Consider the following 19362-nt stretch of genomic DNA (forward strand, 5'->3'; position numbering starts at 1 on the left):
GAAGATAAGGAATGCATATGTGTGCGTGAGCTCGAAATCGAAGTACTGAGTGCCGTCTCTTCCTATATTACTTGCTCTGTGACCGCGCTCAGAAGCGCTCTTGGAAGGACGGGTGTATCGCTCCTCGTGCCAAAAATAAAAACGAAATAAAAAATATTATTGTGCGTGCACTGTCTTTTTCGTGATTTGAAATATTTGATACTTTATAAGAGTAAACTGTATAAGTTTCATATTCCAATTATTTGTAATTTAAAATTATGTTTTTAAAATTACCTTGCCTGAGATCCCCTTTTTTATGGGTTGTTGAATAGATTGGTGGGGTAAAAAAATTCAAGATGGCGTCGACAAAAATTTGGCTTTTTTTCGTGATGGGTGTCATTTTCATAGTTTTTGGGGTAGCTATTACCGAATATGAGGTCAAAACTGAAATCCAAGATGGCGCCGACAAAAAATTTACATCTTTTCGTCATGGGTGTCATTTTCATGGTTTTTGGGGTAGCTATTAACGAATATGAGGTCAAAACTATAATCCAAGATGGCGCCGATAAAAATTTTACATCTTTTCGTCATGGGTGTCATTTTCATGGTTTTTGGGGTAGCTATTAACCAATATGAGGTCAAAACTGAAATCCAAGATGGCGCCGACAAAAATTTTACATCTTTTCGTCATGGGTGTCATTTTCATGGTTTTTGGGGTAGCTATTAACGAATATGAGGTCAAAACTATAATCCAAGATGGCGCCGACAAAAATTTTACATCTTTTCGTCATGGGTGTCATTTTCATGGTTTTTGGGGTAGCTTTTAACCAATATGAGGTCAAAACTGAAATCCAAGATGGCGCCGACGAAAATTTTACATCTTTTCGTCATGGGTGTCATTATCATGGTTTTTGGGGTAGCTATTAACCAATTTGAGGTCACAACTAAATTCCAAGATGGCGCCGACGAAAAATTTGACATCTTTTCATCATGGGTGTCATTTTCATGGTTTTTTGGGATAGCTATTAACGAATATGAGGTCAAAACTATAATCCAAGATGGCGCTGACGAAAATTTGACATTTTTCGTGATGGGTGTCATTTTCATGGTTTTTGGGGTAGCTATTAACGAATATGAGGTCAAAACTGAAATCCAAGATGGCGCCGACGAAAATTTTACATCTTTTCGTCATGGGTGTCATTATCATGGTTTTTGGGGTAGCTATTAACCAATTTGAGGTCACAACTAAATTCCAAGATGGCGCCGACGAAAAATTTGACATATTTTCATCATGGGTGTCATTTTCATGGTTTTTTGGGATAGCTATTAACGAATATGAGGTCAAAACTATAATCCAAGGTGGCGCTGACGAAAATTTGACATTTTTCGTGATGGGTGTCATTTTCATGGTTTTTGGGGTAGCTATTAACGAATATGAGGTCAAAACTAAAATCTACTAAAATAAAAATTGTTGTAAAATAGTCACACTTTTTTAAGTTGGTTGAATACACTAAAATACTTATAAGGATCGTACCTACTAATAATAGTAACAAAATGAATTTTTAAAGTTCCCAGTAATCTTCTGGAATCAATTTTAATAAAAATATAAAAAAAATAATAATATCAAGTATGAAGATGGTCTATAAAATGGAATGCGCTATGTTTACGCGAGCGTGATGTTCCCGCGAACCAGGTGGCGACGTTAGATACCTAAATTTGAGTAACGCAGATTTGTGACAGCGTCCTTAAGCTCATTTGTTATATTTTTTTGTTTGTTATAAAAAAGCTTTTCTTCCAACTTATTTCTATTTTTTTTTAATTTTATCATGTATCGTACAGGTCTAGCGGAGTTCGTGGCGCCCCTGCAGCGCGGCGGGCTGTGCCGGCTGGCGCACCAGCCGCACGCGGCGGGGCTGTGGACGGTGTACATGCACGCGTACGGCGCGCCGCCGCGCCGCGCGCCCGACCCGCGCCCGCAGATCATACAGCTGCACAAGAACACCAGCGGCATGGGGCTCAGCATCGTCGCCGCTAAGGTGCGTGTTACACTGTGCCGGCTGGCGCACCAGCCGCACGCGGCGGGGCTGTGGACGGTGTACATGCACGCGTACGTGACGTCACACTGAATGTGTTCACTAGTAGACGATTTCGTGACGCTGCTGTAGTAAGGCGGGTTATGCCAGCTCTCGCACAAGCCACACGTGATAGGAAGATAGCTTTAATGAAATGGTTGAAGTCAGAATTGCCTTGTGGTCAAAAATAGATCTATCATTCTATCAATTTTCACTTACGTTTTTGAATAACATCATTGTGATACATACTCGAACATCTATTCGATGGATTATTTAAAATCTACATCGTACTAATTATTGAAATTGAGAGATTTGAAATTTCAATTTATTCGAATTTACAAAATAAGAAGAACACACATCAGATATGCACATTAACTCTGTATTTGTAAAAACGAAAAAAAAAGAATTTATAATCACATAATATTATATCCTATAGGGTGCAGGGCAGAGCAAGCTGGGCATCTACATCAAGTCGGTGGTAGCGGGCGGTGCGGCGGCGGCCGACGGGCGGCTCGCGGCCGGAGACCAGCTGCTGTCGGTGGACGGACACTCGCTAGTTGGCATCTCGCAGGAAAAGGTACATTAGATATTATCATATGAAGTTCGTTACGTTGAATTTGTATGTTTGAATTATTCACAACAGAAAATTAAAAAAAAAAATATTTGTAAATTAGATTGGGACTCAGACTTTTTCAATTTCAGCCATTTTTATGTTATTCTTGCTAAGATTATAAATGCGAAAGTCTGTTTTGTCTTTTATCAAGTCGCAAGGAGCTATTCTATGCGATATAATTTTTGTTATAGGAGATAGTTTGAAGCTAAAAAATGAAATAAAAATACAAGACTGTAGTGATCTATACTACACTTTTATATGTCACTTATTCGATCATAATTGTCTTTTGTCTCAAGTTATTTTTTAATTTCACAGGCGGCAGAGTACCTAGTGAGGACAGGACCGACAGTTACTTTGGAAGTAGCGAAGCAAGGGGCTGTTTTGCATGGTCTTGCAACGTTATTGCATCAACCAACGTACAGTCAAAACAGACAAGGTATGTTTAATATTAATTTGTAATTCCTTCAGTATTAATTAGTTCTCACGATATTTCAGGTTCGCATAATATGTACAAGAAAATATGTAATTTTTAAGTCTATAAAAATAAAACATGAATTATGTTTACGTCTGTATTTTTCTATAATCCATAGATGAGGAAATTCTATACGAAGACCGAGCGCGTCGTAATTCAGGCAGATGTATAAATCCAATCCCGGTTTTGCTGAAGCCATCATCGCCGCTCTCCGAACTTGCTACAGCAGGCAAACGACTTCAAAAATATCTATTTGGATTTATTTTGCGATTTTTGTTTTTGTTTTTTGATGTTGAATCGGAGGTTCAATTTTCAGGTTTTTGTTTCGTTCTGTTTTTTTTTTGGCTTTCGTCGTATCGTTTTTCAAGTACAGCATAATAATATAAAAGATTTATTTAATTACAGGCTACGGTCGACGCCCGTGTCATGACCGTTGTCACCTTCTAAGAAATATGTCATCAGAGTCTAGTACTACGGATGAAAGCGAGGATTTTCAATCGTATTATCACGGTTCTATCCCAAGACTAATTATAACCTTAGACAGGGAAAACGATCAGCTTCAAGAAGAGTTATCCCCGGAAACGCCTAGTTGCCTAGCAGAACTTAACGGTGAAACAATGTCGCAACGGCAAATACCTATATTTACTTTCACTTGTGAAGACGATGATGATCCGCATTCAAATAGTTACTCACAAATGGATACTCATGTTCCATATGAAATTCCACCACCGGTACCAGAACCACCCACTAATTATGAACAGTCGAGTGATGAAAATATAATTTTACCACCCGAAATGAAACCTATTAATACTAAATTAATGTTGGATTTGTGTAATGAGCGTGCCAAAGAGGATTGCTATAGACGGAGATGTACTGGTGTAGGAGACTGCGTAAGCGCGTGCGAATGTTGTCGCACACCACAACCTGAAACACAACCTATACCGTACATTGATGAACCCAGTTTTGACCCTACCATAGTAGAAAAAGATGGAGTTCATGAAAAAATTGCAACGCCAAAAATACGTAGGATCTTACCTTCACTTTCACTGGATAAATCAGAGGAAAGAAAACCCGAAACCGCCGATGCCATGTGCCAAACGCCGCCCTCGCCTTCAGAGATAGAAATGAAACCATCGAATACGGTAAAAATAGCTCGCCAAAAATTAGAATTAGGATTAAAATTAAATAGAGAGTTTAAAAATTTACAAGACGTTCATAGTAGGTTAAGAAGAACTATTTTTAATATGTCCAAATCATTTTCTGTTAAGTCTGAAGACACAGATGATGCATCAACGTATTCAACTTCCGAATCTCGCAATGCTGTGTTTGATGAAAAGCCCCAGAATATTTTAGTCAATAAGGAAATAAAAAACGGTGGTATGAACGGAAATGTACTAGGCACCGTCGATAAGAAATCCTGGAAATCTCCAGATGAATACCGGCCGGCGTTTGGTAAAGTGAAAGCTTTAACGAAACGTTTTAATGCAATCAATCTGAAATACTGCGTAAAGAGTTATCAAAGAAACTGCCAGTCTAGTCCAAATTTAAGCGTCCGACAAGACTTTTCCCCAAAACATAAACTCAGTCTACCCACTAGCACTAGTTTAGCCGACATACAATACGAGCAGAGTAAAGCTATATCTACCGAAAGTAAAAGCAGTAAAATGTCCGAAGACGAGGTCAAAAGTATCTTAATACAACTGGAAGACTGGTCGAAATTCGGCTCGCGTGGCAGCGAGGACACTTTAGCGCAAGGGAACGAATTCGAACTACCGAATTTACCCTCGGAGGATCACACGGAGACGAATGCGTCAATTAACGGCAGTTTCGTGTTCAGTGAATTCATCGATAAGAAACCGAGGGTGATAACCCTGGAGAATATAAAGTTGAAATCTAATCAGGGCAGCGGGAACTCTGAAAACTTCGATCGGAGTAAGGATTCCTGTTTTAGTGCGAGCACGGATAGGGACGATAGCGTGCCGCGGGTGGTGGCGATGTTCGGCAAGGGCGCGTCGTCGACGGACGTGTCGACGGTGTCGGTGCGGTCGGAGCGGTCGGAGCGGTCGGGGCGGTCGGGGCGGTCGGGGCGGTCGGGGCGCGCGGGCTGGAGCGACGCGCTGGCGCTGAGCTGCCCCGACCTGAGCCGCAGCGACAGGTTTCACAGCTGCCCTACATCATTGCTTCTTTCGTCCGACACGACTTCTCGTAAGACTTCCCCACACAGCGCATGAAATAGGTGTGTTGCTGTCCGCACCTTATGCATACTTTTACGTATTTTTTTTCCTTTTCGTTCTAGATGGGCACTTTCGTTGCGTTATTTTTTGTTCGAGGTCTCGTATACTCCCGATTTTAGTTTTTATTCGTACAGTGGCAAAGTTTATTTGTTGATATTTATTTTTTGTAAAGGCATGATGTTGTGTAATTTGTCTCACAAATGTTTTATTGTTGAAGGGAATGAGTAATTTTTTATTTTTTATTATTTGTTGTAAGATTTTTTAATAGAATGTATTTAAATTTTATTTTCATTCAAATTTGTTGAATTAAACAATGCAAGCACTAGATTTGATAAATAAAATTCACTCGCCACGCTTCTGTATCGACCACATTTTTGCAAGTATCCTGAATATAATTTTAAACATAAATAAATGCATTAGGGTAATATAAAATATCGAATTTATTTGTTTGAGCGAATGATTCTTTAATATAATTTAAATACTTTCCATAACGGAATAAAAGCTGTTTATCCGTCATGTGGTATTTCACATGTACGTATGTATACTAAAAAAGTCATACATATTCCAAATGCAACTGGCAGGAATTTTATTTCACTGCATGGGATGATGTGTACTTCGACCCGACAATAATAAATCCTACAGTAGCAGTTTCACCCAATACACATATGATCGCAGTTTTGTTTTGTTACATCATCCTGTCGATGTCACTATCTGTTTTCTTTTTATGAGCATTATATTTTATTGTTCTCTATTCTTCTATTTTATGCATTTTTGAAAGTGAAACTTGTTTAGGCGATTTAAATTTCAAGGATGCGTCATGACCGTACCATACCGTTTCGTTATGAAAGGTGACGATTTTGCTATTTTTGAATTTTGCCAAAGAAGTTTCACTTCTGACACGTGTGCTTGGCACACGCGCTCTTTTTTAATGTTAATCGAACTGTCCTTACTCCAAACTTTCTCTGTTGATTTTTAGATATATTGGCTTTGCTTTTCAGTCTTATGACACTATCTACAACGTTATTATTGTATTTATCTCTAAGTTGTTCTTCTTATATTTACTACTACTTTACGAAACTTCGCATATTGGCGATATTTCGTGTTGAACATCATCTCAAAACGTTCACATATTGGTGATCTTTAGACTTATGTAGCATTAATGTCATAGGTGGGAGTGCGGGTGGGTCTGTTGCGGGTGTTGGCGTGGCGGGCGCGCGGCGCGCGTCGGAGCGCGACCTGCCCGCGCGGCTGGCGGCCGAGCCGGTGAAGCCCAGCAAGAGCACGCCCGCGCTGCACCACGCGCCCGCAGCCGCGCCTGCACACCAGGCGCACGCGCACGCCAACGTCTCGTGAGTTGAACACTTTATACATGACTAGCTTACCGTTATAGTCTAAAACTTAATAAATGATATACAAAAACCTTCCTCTTGAATCACTCTATCTATTAAAAAAAACCGCATCAATCCGTTGCGTAGTTTTAAAGATTTATGCATACAAAGGGACATAGGAACATAGGTACAGAGAAAGCTACTTTGTTTTATATTATGTAGTGAAACTGCACTTTTGTAAAGGGACTAGCTGTGCCGCGCGGTTTCACCCGCAAAATATCTCTATAGCTTATGGTACATAAGCTACATTACAAATGTCATCAAAATCCGTTCAGTGGTGTACCCGTGAAGGAGTTAATCAGTTAAACATGCATCCATCCATACTTACAGACTTTCATGTTCATAATATTAATGCGATTTTTATTAATGACATTAATTAAATGAATTCTTTTTCAAAATACCCAGAAACAGTTAAAAATAAATGAGATAAATATAGAAATACAGTATATACCAGAAAATTTTCAATATTATGGGGAAATAATATTTGAGTATTTATTTTGTACAATATGTTTATGTATATTCTTTTAGAACCTTTTTTTTTTCTACAACAAATTACTAAAATAGTTCATGATAATAATTAATACTCATTATTTTGTTTTTCACAGTGGCCCGTTAAGCCCGGGTGCTCAATCGGTGGCAAGCAACTCGTGGGCCAACAAATCCCGCAGCAGCCACAACCTGTCCACACCGCATGGCGATTCTTTCTACCAGAATCTATCGTCGGTACACGACAAACAAGACAGGTTAGTAACTTTACTACATATACAGTAGCGTGTTGATTTCAATGCGCTCTCAAAATATAATATTATGAGAATCTAATTACATTTTTTAAATTTTGAAATTAAAAACTACATCAACTATTTGTGTTTCTTGGTTTATAAGAGTTCTAATGTCCAATATATTGTAAAAACAAAAACTAAAATATCAATTATACGATATTTTATTTATAGCAGATGGTCATCTCTCCGCTCCTCGGGTAGTGGACGGCCCCAGTCCGCTCACTTTAACTCCACGGAACCATCCAACGAACCAAGTCCCGCTCAACAACATCAGGTAATAATATTATGTATTAATTGTACACATAAATAACTTGAATAATATTTAATTTGATGAAACTTGAAAGTTATACGTCTATGAAAAATTATTTCAGGTTAATCAAGCGAACGCGAGGGCCGCAAAACTTGCAGAAATGTCCGAAGAAGTAAACAGAAGACAACAACTTCAACATCAACATTTACAACAACATCAACACATGCAATACCAAAAGCCCGTAATGCCGCAGATGTACGTGCACACAGGGTACGGACAGGGCCCACAAGGGTTGTATGGATCTTCGCCACAAGGGTTGCAAAATACCCCTGGATCAATGCAAGGGTTGCAAAACGTGCAAGGTTCGATGCATGGCTTGCAAAATGTACAAGGCTCAATGCAGGGGCTACAGAACGTTCAAGGATCCATGCAAAACGTGCAGGGATCAATGCAAGCTTTACAAAACTCGCAGGGCTCAATGCACGGATTGCAAAATGCGCAAGGCTCAGTACACGGAATGCAGACTTCCCAGTCGATGCATGGATTGCAAAATGTTCAAGGTTCGATGCACGGGCTGCAAAACACTCAAGGCTCGATGCAGGGCTTGTTAAACGTGCAAGGTTCGATGCAAGGGCTACAAGCTATGAGTCCTCAGAACCAACAACCGTCACCGCAACTACACGGCTCGCAGTACTTACACTCGCAACACCAGAGCCCGCACTATCACAATCAACACGGTCAACAACAGCCTCAACGGTGAGTAAAAGTTTTCGCTTCATCAATCATTACTGTGTATTTATCAACTCTTTTTGTTGTTATGAAGGCAATTGATAATGAAGAAAAGTCACTTTTACCTAGGAAGCTCTGTGTAATACAAATACACTAATAATTAGGACAAGAATTTTGATAGTATAGCTCGGTCAGATAAAGAAGGGATTGAAAATGGCACTTCTTCTATTTCTCCATCGCTCACTTAATATTTTCATCTATACAAGTCTAGTAAAAAAATAAAAATAATTTCAAATCCTTTCTTTATTTGACTAAGTTATTTTGCTTTTTTGGTACTATAAATTCGTAATTGACAAAACATTTCAGCTACGAGTGGCACCAGCCTGGCCCGCCATCACCACAACGGTCCCAACCACCAGTGGCTCCCAAACCGCACGGCCGCAGACCCGAAACGGAAGTCGACGAGATGCCGCACCAGCATGGCGCCAGTTCTGTGCAACCGGATGATGGTGAGTAGCTTGTAACATAGTTTTGATTTATTGATTATTGTTAGTTATGCCTACAGATATTATATTCCATAGAAATTGATTTTAAGTATGATTTCTGTTATTTCTTTAATATTTAGATAATATCTCGACAGGACATATACTGTAACAACGGTTACATGTTTATTTATAGTATTTATGCAGCGGTCACAGAAGGCTTCCTTGTCTAATCATTATAACATCACTTTGTTATGTATCTTGCTTATTTGCGTGTATAAAATCTGTGTTCAGCAATAGTGTCATGCGAGTAATTCTAATGATCATTAATAATTAATATAGTGGTATGTGTTGCAGAGCGGTACGTAGCGAGTGCACTAGACCCGCCAGCTGTATCAGTGTACCCGGCGGCACCAGCGGGCGGGGCGGGCCGCGGGCTGGCGCCGCACAACCCCTGGCAGCGGGAGGAGCGCGAGCGGCAGGCTGAGGCGAGGCGGGCTGCGGCACGGGCACGCAGGTACACGTAACACGCATATTTGTCAAAAATAACAATAACTTACAGAAAAATACAATGTACAATCCTGTTAACTCGCTACGCGTTATATAGGTATGGTGTAGGCACTAGGCACCAAAGATAAAAAGAAAAATTCAAATGATTATTTGAGTCTAATAAATAATAAAAATTAATAATATATAACAAAATTATATTTGTCACTTCAGTTTATATATAACTGTCTTTTTAACAACTAGACCAAATATAATTTAATGTGTCCTATGTTTATAATGGAATTAGAAATAATAGACATGTTTTCAAAATAACAGTATTGACTAACAGGATGTCCAATTTCAGAGATGCAGCTATAGCACAATTGCTAGCGCTAGGAGCATCGCGAACACCAGTACAAAACCAACAACTACGCGCTTTGCAACTCGAGAGAGACTTCGAAAGACGTGCCACACAAGATGAACAGGTAAGCAATAGGCTCTACATACAATTTGACTGACTGACTATGACTCAGACTTTTAATGCATTACTTTGAATAAATTTTATCTTGAAAACTAATCGAAGAAATAAATTTCATTCCATAATAATAATCAATATATATATAAAATTCAATCAATAATGATTAAAATTTACTCCATTACAGGACGAAGCCGGTACTGGTGAAGGCAGCCCCGAAGAGGAATCAATACAACCAGAGCTATTAGATCACGAGAGAGACCTACGATCATCACACGGGCCGCACGTAGCAACGCAGCCGCAGCCACAACCACACATGCATCAACAACAACACGTACATACGCAACAGCAACACGTACATTCGCAACAGCAACACGTACATTCGCAACAGCAACACGTTCATCCGCAACAGCAACACGTACATCCGCAACAGCAACACGTACATTCGCAACAGCAACATGTACATTCACAACAGCAGTCGCAATCGCAGCCGCAACCTAAGTCGATATTGAAGACGAACACGCGAACCGAAATTGTCAACGGATATTCAACGCATGTTGTAAGTCAATTTTAATATTTTTGTGATTTTTGTAATATTGTTTTCTTTGTTTGTATATATGTGGCTTAATTTTAATATAGATATTATTATCAATATTACTGTGATAATTGTGAACTGTGACGTCTCTATACTTAGTTATTTTATGCATTTTGAAGTGAAACTTCTGTAAGCGCGTTGAGAGTAATTTGAAGCTTGCGTCATGACAATACTAGCACGTCATGGACTGATGTGACGATTTTGATATCTTTGAATCTTACCTGAGAAGTTTCGCTTCTAACACGTGTGTTCGGAACGCATGTCCTTTTTTATTAAAGTAATTTGACACGTAATTTGTCACTATACCGATAAAAACGAAATCAACCCTACTAATCACCTATATGAAAGAAAGAAAGAAAGAAAATAAATTTATTGCAAAATACACAGCCAACAACATAACAAAATTATCTTAAGATTAGCAAACGGATACAGCCTCAGCAAAATGCTCCCAAATATCCCTTTACAGAGCACAACAGAAGAGACGAGGATATCCGATCTCTCGACAAGCGTGTCCAACCTCTCGATGTCCGTATCGAGCACGACGAACAACACGAGTAGCGGGGAGCCGCTACCGCCCGCTCCGCCGGAACGTGGGTCGTCCTTCGCGGTGATGGCGGGCCGCCGCGCGATGTCGCCGCACACACAGCACGCGCACCAGCAGCTCCCACATGACAATGTGGCGCCGCAGTACGTGTACTTATATTAATAATTAAATTAAATGTGAATGTGTATTACTATTCCTTGACTATTATTTGACTATTCATCTTATACCTTTTATGAGCTCAATACTAATCTATACCATTTCCTAGATCACCAGTGAGTGCGACCCGTGACAAGCGCGTGTCCTTCCACGAGCGGGCCGCAGAAGCAGCCGAAGCAACCTCCCCCGGACAATCTCCAGGCTCGTCCCCCCCTCCCGGGCCAGCAGCACCCCCCGCCCCGCCCGCCTCCTCACCGCCACCGCTAGACACGCCCGTGCAGAGGGAGGACCCCGACGTGAGTACATATTATTGATTTGAGAGACATGAAACATGCACCACTTTTCATATATTATGAATTGTTGATAAAAAATAAAAAAAAATAAAATAAACTTTACTTACTACTGACACACACCGATATGCATTTTTTATGATTATTTTATTTTATTTTAAATAAATTATTAAACTAATTTATTTTACATTTATTTATTGACAATTTGGACAAGATAAAAGATGATAGTTACTCACATTGGTCCTTCGAGCCGGATTATTGAAATTTTGAGAAGATACAGAATTACGTCATTTTACACTTGACACTAACAGTTTTACATAACACACTTAAATAAACAAATGCATTTCAGCGTTTCATAGAGGAAGCGGAGAGCATGATGTCGGGCCCCAACATGACGTCCACCACGTCGCCACTCAACACTCACACGCCCGGCGTCATCGGCGCGCAGGAGGTCTACAGGTAATGTTTTATATGGATTTTTTTTTGTAACATAAACGTATGTCGAAATATACCCTCGAAGAAAGTTCATGAGACCATTTTTTTTAGAAGTCTGGTTGAATTTATATACATATTTTGGGATGCAGGTAGTAAGGATCAGTTTCAGCACTTTTTCACTCAATCTTACAGTCACTGACAGCCTATTTGACACTTTGATTACTATTTTTCGTCAATATTAAAGGAAATTTTAAACAGACTATAGTGTTTACGATCTACCTTCATTTTTGTTTTTTTTTTTTCTTGTTCACACGATTGTAATATTCATTGTCATTGTGCATTGTGTCATCTTAGCGTTTATTGGAAGGAAATAAACTCAAAGCGATACATAAAAAAGGGAGTTTTTAATCATGGTCCTTACGATTGCCGGATATAACATAATTTAACGATATTGGAGAATATATACTCATAATTATCACTATTTCCATACAGAGACCCAGTAGCGCGTCGCCTAGCCGCAGCCCGGGCCCGCGCGGCCCCAGCTCCAGTCCCAGAGCAACTATCGTTCAAGGAGAAGATGAAGATGTTCGCGCTCGAGTCGGGCGAGGCGTCCACGCCCAAGGATAAGGTACACGCTGTACGGGTGATCTTACCGTTTTAACTAATACGGGGTTTGGTGGTGCGGTAGGGATTAATTAATAATATGGGGTGATTTGCTAATTGATAAGTGGTAAAGTCTAATAACGGCTATAATAGGAATAAGTGGGAGGGGGTAGATTTGCTACTAAGTTATAGAAAATAAATTTCACAAAATTGAGTGATTTGATACTTAGTTGTGGAAATAATTATTAATAATTGGTGACTAGATACTAATTGGTAGGTAGAAATAGGTTTGTAAATAGAGCTCATAGGGGGAAGTTGTCAAATAGCTAATTGAAATTATAGGAGTCAGATAACCACACTAATATCGGATATTTTACTACTGATTAGGTAAGCGAAGGTAGGTTTTGTGCAATAGCTAATTGAATAGGTAGGGGTAGGATAATTTCACTAATAGTTAATATCTTGCTTCTAAATGCTTTCATTTGGGTAGGAGGTGATGATAATATAACTAATCTAAGCGATGGAACAGTTTTAAAGGCAGGGGGAGCAACGTTATCTTGAATGAATGAAAAATTATTTATTGCACACAAAAAATACAAGATCACAAAATAAGAGTGATACAAGTTATCATATTATTATGTACAGAGGGTGGTCTTATCGCTGTAAGTGTGTGTCTCTTCTTTATAGCTATGACTTAGAGACTGCATAGATGCCCTCTTTATAGCTATAAATTTTAAAATTTCAATTCATCTTAAGGTTGATCAAGGTGGCGCAAAAAAATAAAAGCATATTAATTATAATGAACATTTTTATTTGCATTTCGCTCGCTCTCTTTGTTTTAAGCATAGTATTAAGCTTTTATTTAACATTTCAAATTTCTTAATTTCCAGGTGAAGATATCGCGCGCCCAAAGAGACATCGACGCGGTACACTGAAGAATTCGTCCCATTACCCTTTAATATAGATAGAAATATACATTATAAATGTAGTATTTGCAGCTGATTCAGTATTAAAGCAATACGTTCGTCTATTTATAAATATCAAATGATACTGCGTAGCCTTCCACGGGCGATAAATATTTTATTCGATACGAAATAAGCGCGGACCACTCACTATACAACGAGACGACGTCTCAATTGCCTTTCTTTGTAAAACCAATTGCACCAATTTACAATTAGTAGGGGATAAGTAATGTTTTAAAACATATATTTTATGGCAGTAAATTTAAAGTAATATTTTTAACAGATTTAATGTCGCCTTAGCAGCTAGTGCAATTATTTAATAGTGATAACGATAGCAACTATTTACCACGTAACGTTTATACTTATTGTGAGCTCGTACTATTCGTGACGGATGGCACATAACATTCTAAAGGTTTTATTTTCCAAATTAGTAGTGCCATTTATTTAAATAAATTGTTAATGTTTGCCACATTAGAGTTTTATTAGAAGGACCAAAAATAATATGTATTTCTGTGGGTGCCTTTATGTGTACTTAGTGTAATTGAACATATCCATATTTATGTAAACTCATAAATTATTTATATAGTCCCGCTGCCTTTTTAGCTTCATTACATTCCAAAGAATGAACCTTTCGAATTATTTCTTCCTAAAGCATTCCTTGACTCGAGTTTTATAGATAGTCTATAAATGGAAAAAATATTTATATCTATTACTATTATTAAATACTATGAAATTATTTGTACAACAAAAGCAATAAAACAGTGAGCTTTTGTGTATATAGAAGTATAAAATAAAAATAAAATAATTAGCACTATGTTGTGCCAAAAAATTTGTACCATTACGATGCGGACGTTGGCATAGAACGATAACTATATAATTTTTGTATTGATTTCAAGTGTTGACATCGGATTCCAATGACTCGTAATTAATGTTCGATAGAAAGAGATATTTAAATTATATGACGATGAGTATGAAAACATTTGTACCGTTTTTGAGCCTAAAGATTAGTTTCTGGAATCCATAGGTGTTGTCTACATCCAAGGCACTAATATAATGTAAATATTAAATTTTGTAGTAGACTTCTATGATTGTGTTATTTGTACACATATTTTTATTTGTAAATGAAATTTATATTTAACGTATATAAAATATCTATAATACATAGAACACATAGTGACGAGAGGCCTAGACGTAGCGGTAGGTATATGATAGTTCTAGCCACTGGGCTCCTTGCTCCCAGTATTTCACCCAACGATAGTCAATTAGAAAGTGTTTAAGATTAAATTTAGTTTCTCCCCTTTATATCACTTAGCCTGTATATAAATCATTATTGATGTCTTAGTTCTGATTATAATTATTATTTAAATATTATAATTGGGAAATTGTAACACAAATTAATTATATTGTTATTCATAGATGATAGATCCTATTGTACTACATTTAATTGAAAATTTTAATAAATTAACGATACAATTGTTGTGTTTTATTTTTTCCTCGAATATTTTCAGTTTAAATGTTTATATTATAATATGAAACCTATGTATTAAATATTTAAGAATACGAGATATCCAGATACCAATTCTTACAATCTATACCACCAAAAAATTAGAGTGTATGTTTTTAATATCAAAATAACCTCTTTTTACTAAATGCATATATAGTTTTATATACCGTACATATACCAAAACAGTATTTTTTTTACTGTTTGTTCCGGAACAATCTAAGTTAGCTAGTAAATCTCTGGAACGGCTGGACCGATTTTAACAGGACTTTCACTGATAGATAGCTATAAGCTATAAGTTACTCCGGCTATTTTTTATACTTCCATTCCCACAGGAACTTTAGTATTAAAGGAAAAACTCATTTACGCGGGTACAACCGCAGGACACAGCTAGTATACATAAAAACAGTCTCCAACCATGTCTCTCATCTCTGTAATCAACTCAAAAAATACTGAATAATTTTCTTCTAGCTAGAGAACTCAACTACCTTTTATCTAATAACAGGCCAACAAAAAAAAGTTCGTAAAAACACAACTAAATTTACCTAAGACCTAAATCATATCATTTTTGTAAGCTGAAACCTTAGGTACATATTTCATAGCAGTTATTTTATTTTTCCTCTCCCACCATATTTTCACAATATGATATCGATTTATTATTTCCCATTTTTTTTCGCTAACAATCATAATTATTTAATTCAATACTCCCAGGCAAAAAGTGATATTTTGCATAGAAATCTTCGTCACAGTTCGGTAACTGTCATATTCCCGGAGCGTCCGAAGACGATATTATACTCCCTTTATACTCCAGTCGGTCAAGAGTCAAGACCATTGAAAAGATTCACAATAATTCCAAAAGTTTTCACACTTCGGTCAAGTGAATGGGTACATTGGGGCGACAATAAGTCTCATTTTGCAACCTTGTCCGCAGTCCGGAACATTGTTAAAATTGCAATTAAATTATTTTTTTGCTGTATGATCGTGAAAAAATTCCAAAAGTTCTGCAAACTTGGGAAAGTTTTCGATACAATATTTCATATCACGTATTAAATTTGCAAAATTGCAACCAATCTAAGTGTACGGAACATTGTTAAAATTGCAATTAAATTATTTACCCGGCCAAATGTGGATGACCAAATAGTGAAACGTTGACGATTTAACGATCTGGCCAAACTAAATTGGCCATTTCTCATGAAATTTTGCTCATGCTTATTGCTCATTTCATAATGAGCAAATCTACGGTATGGCCACGACAGGTATATGTACCTACCATGTGCCTACCTAATTTTTAACGAACATCATAATAATAGCTTTCGCAAAATCATGATGAGACTGTGAGAACGGACCTCATATTTACAATGAAATACAAATGTTATCCTGTCTGAAATGTTATGGCAAAGATAATTTATTTGATCTTGCAAATTCTAATTTATGTGCTGAATAATCTGCACGATTTATCACAGGTGAAGTCAAATTCTTTATTGCAATTGAAAGTAAGTAGATAATAATATGAAACGTTTATAATATCTTCACAGGTCCACTGTAGACAACTTTTATACTGTAGAAGAGTATCTATACTATTATATTATCGCCGTCCCCGGAGAACAATATATCTGCCATTACCATTATTTTATTGTTAGGTATGCCATATTTGAAACCTACGTAGCCCTGTGGCGTAGCCTAATTTTTTTTGTAATTTTTCTCCTGTAATCCACGAAGATATAACTTTATAAGGTATGTATTACAATAATATTCACTGCTTTTTCCAGAACATATTCGTACTAGAAAAAAAGATGCCGCGGGGCACAGAGCTGTAGTTTTTTATAAACCTTCACCTTCTTTTTAACCCACTTTAGAGAGTATTAGCTTAAAGGTACAATTCCGAGACGGGCCGCAGACCGCAAACTGCAACAGCAAACTGCAAGCGACAACACTTGTTTCTATAAACATCTATGAATCGCTGCGCGTCGCGTCTGCAGGCAGCAGTGTCGCCGCGCGAATCAATTTGAGACATGTACCTTGAAGCTCAAACCCGATGCTGTTTAGCCAGTGAAATAAATACAAGGGTGAGGAATAAAATAAAATGCATAAATAATTTAACAGTGTTTATATTTTGTTTCAAGGTTAATAATATTACATGTGCCATGTGGCGTGATGCTGCTACAAACTTCACTTGATCTACAATGTAAAAATTGCACCTTTGTGCAGTCGTTACAAAACGCCATCAACTTAGGGCGGTTAAGAGGATTTTAACAATTGCACCATAGAAAAAAGCACTAAAAGATATCTAAAATGCTATCAACTCCATCGTTTAACATACACATATAATTATGTAATAAACAGAACTAGCATAATATACACAGGTACAAGAATATCTCCACATCTGTGATACCAACCGCGACGGAACGCCGCACGCCTCACATTTGGTGATTTTGTGCACTACTTTATATACCATTTATTTAGATATATTTAGAAATATAAAAATCTTTATAACATCGTGCAACTAAAGCTTACAATTACACCATAACCGCTCGCACGAGGTGAATACCGTCGCAAGTTCCGCCTACAGTGATCCTATAACGAGTGTTCAACGACTTTAAAATTAAAGGCGGTTTTGATAATTGTTGATTCTTTATAAATTGGCATTGAGTGTTTAGGAAGCTGAATCTCGATAATACTTCTTAAACCTAAAACAAATTTACAATTCGTAACAATTAACTACTTTATAGTTATACTTAACGTTAAAGCTTGTTTTATTTACACACTTAAAGAGACGACGAAATTAGTTTCTATATAAAAATATATTTTTTGTTTAACAGCAAGTAAATAAATATTATATGCCAATGAGGATACAGCATATAGTTCTTACCAAATAAAAATATGGCGAACCACAATATATTATATACTGTTTATGAAATCCAGCAGTAATGTATCATTATTAAGACTTGAAGTTTTGTTTTATAATTCATAGAAAAATACACATCGACTATTATATTGAACCTATAATTGAATAAAACATACTCTTTTAACGAATACTTAAATAAGAGACGAACGATTAAATCTAAGTCGTGTACATGGTGGCACTGCTATTCGAGAATCAAGTTAAGAACATCAGTATAAAAATAAACTGCAGCATAATCTATTAAAATCTATCCTTTTCGTAAATATTCTCTGAAGTAAAATAATATTTTCGTATCTATTTATTTGAAAAGGACCAGATACAATAGTAGGGATACAGTCGCACATAACATGACAAAGACAATGATATTTGTTGTTACGCGTCGACTGTACGATACGAGGAACACCGCGTGTCAGTGGTCAATGTAAATATTATATTTGTGTGAATGTACACTGTTAAACACAACACACACACATTCATACTTTACAATCACATTTAAATAACAATGGAAGAATTGTAAGAAGCACTCGGTTACATAAAATGTTTTCCACGAACGTTTACGTACAGTAATTTCGGTGTAGTTGCACCAAACTATCGGTAACGAGCCGGGCTCGTCAACTAAACATACATTTAATTAGCCGTTAAGGGTTAACTGCTTACGGACGGTAACGTTGATTGTCAAGTTATCATTGTTACGCTAATTTCAATACAATTCTAAGATACGTTGTTCAATCAAACGACAATGATCAACAACCACTAACCATGGACCGAGCGTTTTAACGAGCGACTAATTAAATGTCTATCTACTGTATCCTAGCTACGACGTGACAAGTGTAAAACATAAACATCTGTTAATCAGTGGCACAAACCGGCCGGAGCCGACAGAAATATCCTCATGGAGGATAGATAAGACGAACAGAACGAATCCATAAAAAAAGTAAAAATAAAATCTTGCATAAAACGAATGGACACAAATGCATACAATGGAAGAAACGTGGTCAGGAATGCATCGCGTATCCATTATCCTAACGTATATCAAACTTATAAAATCCTTAATATTACATATATTCGTATTACAATATTACATCTGGCACTATCGCTAAGGTGCTAACGTATCCTAGTGTCGAATCGCGGCGTGTTATAACGTGCTGTAAACATTATAAACTACGTCCCGGAGTTGCGACGATCGCACATTCACTGTACTCTATTAGTATGACCTACATCACGCTTTGTTTTGTACTATTGCGCTGTTTGCACAAACCGTTTGTACCTTCTGTAGTCCTGTCTCGGTGTACGCATAATCGCTTCATGTCCCCATTCTTATTTTTAAACGTGTCACTTTTTGAATATTTTAATTAGATAATACTCTCAAATATTGAGATCTCGACGAAATAACTATTAAATACAATCACACATAG

The 19362-nt window shown here is 37.3% G+C and overlaps 1 protein-coding gene across 8 annotated transcripts in view; it reads left to right on the forward strand.

The window, feature by feature from the left end:
• LOC123692893 (afadin) overlaps positions 1 to 15017 on the forward strand; it is a 78082-nt gene extending 63065 nt beyond the window's left edge. For 5 of the 8 annotated variants that reach the window (XM_045637742.1, XM_045637746.1, XM_045637743.1 and 2 more), the window contains 16 exons: positions 1819 to 2015; positions 2488 to 2628; positions 2980 to 3100; positions 6539 to 6719; positions 7364 to 7501; positions 7709 to 7811; positions 7909 to 8543; positions 8883 to 9025; positions 9356 to 9515; positions 9849 to 9969; positions 10147 to 10518; positions 11021 to 11241; positions 11364 to 11550; positions 11894 to 12003; positions 12472 to 12616; positions 13473 to 15017. In XM_045637742.1, coding sequence (XP_045493698.1) covers positions 1819 to 2015; positions 2488 to 2628; positions 2980 to 3100; positions 6539 to 6719; positions 7364 to 7501; positions 7709 to 7811; positions 7909 to 8543; positions 8883 to 9025; positions 9356 to 9515; positions 9849 to 9969; positions 10147 to 10518; positions 11021 to 11241; positions 11364 to 11550; positions 11894 to 12003; positions 12472 to 12616; positions 13473 to 13517 — 3020 coding nt within the window. In that variant the 3' untranslated portion in view covers positions 13518 to 15017. The remainder of the gene's footprint in view (positions 1 to 1818; positions 2016 to 2487; positions 2629 to 2979; positions 3101 to 6538; positions 6720 to 7363; positions 7502 to 7708; positions 7812 to 7908; positions 8544 to 8882; positions 9026 to 9355; positions 9516 to 9848; positions 9970 to 10146; positions 10519 to 11020; positions 11242 to 11363; positions 11551 to 11893; positions 12004 to 12471; positions 12617 to 13472) is intronic. The other 3 variants (XM_045637745.1, XM_045637744.1, XM_045637749.1) reach the window with 3 other exon arrangements.
• The last annotated feature ends 4345 nt before the right edge of the window (positions 15018 to 19362 follow it).

This window comes from Colias croceus, chromosome 6 (genome assembly GCF_905220415.1).
Source record: "Colias croceus chromosome 6, ilColCroc2.1".
In the NCBI taxonomy this organism is placed as follows: Eukaryota; Metazoa; Arthropoda; class Insecta; order Lepidoptera; family Pieridae; genus Colias; species Colias croceus.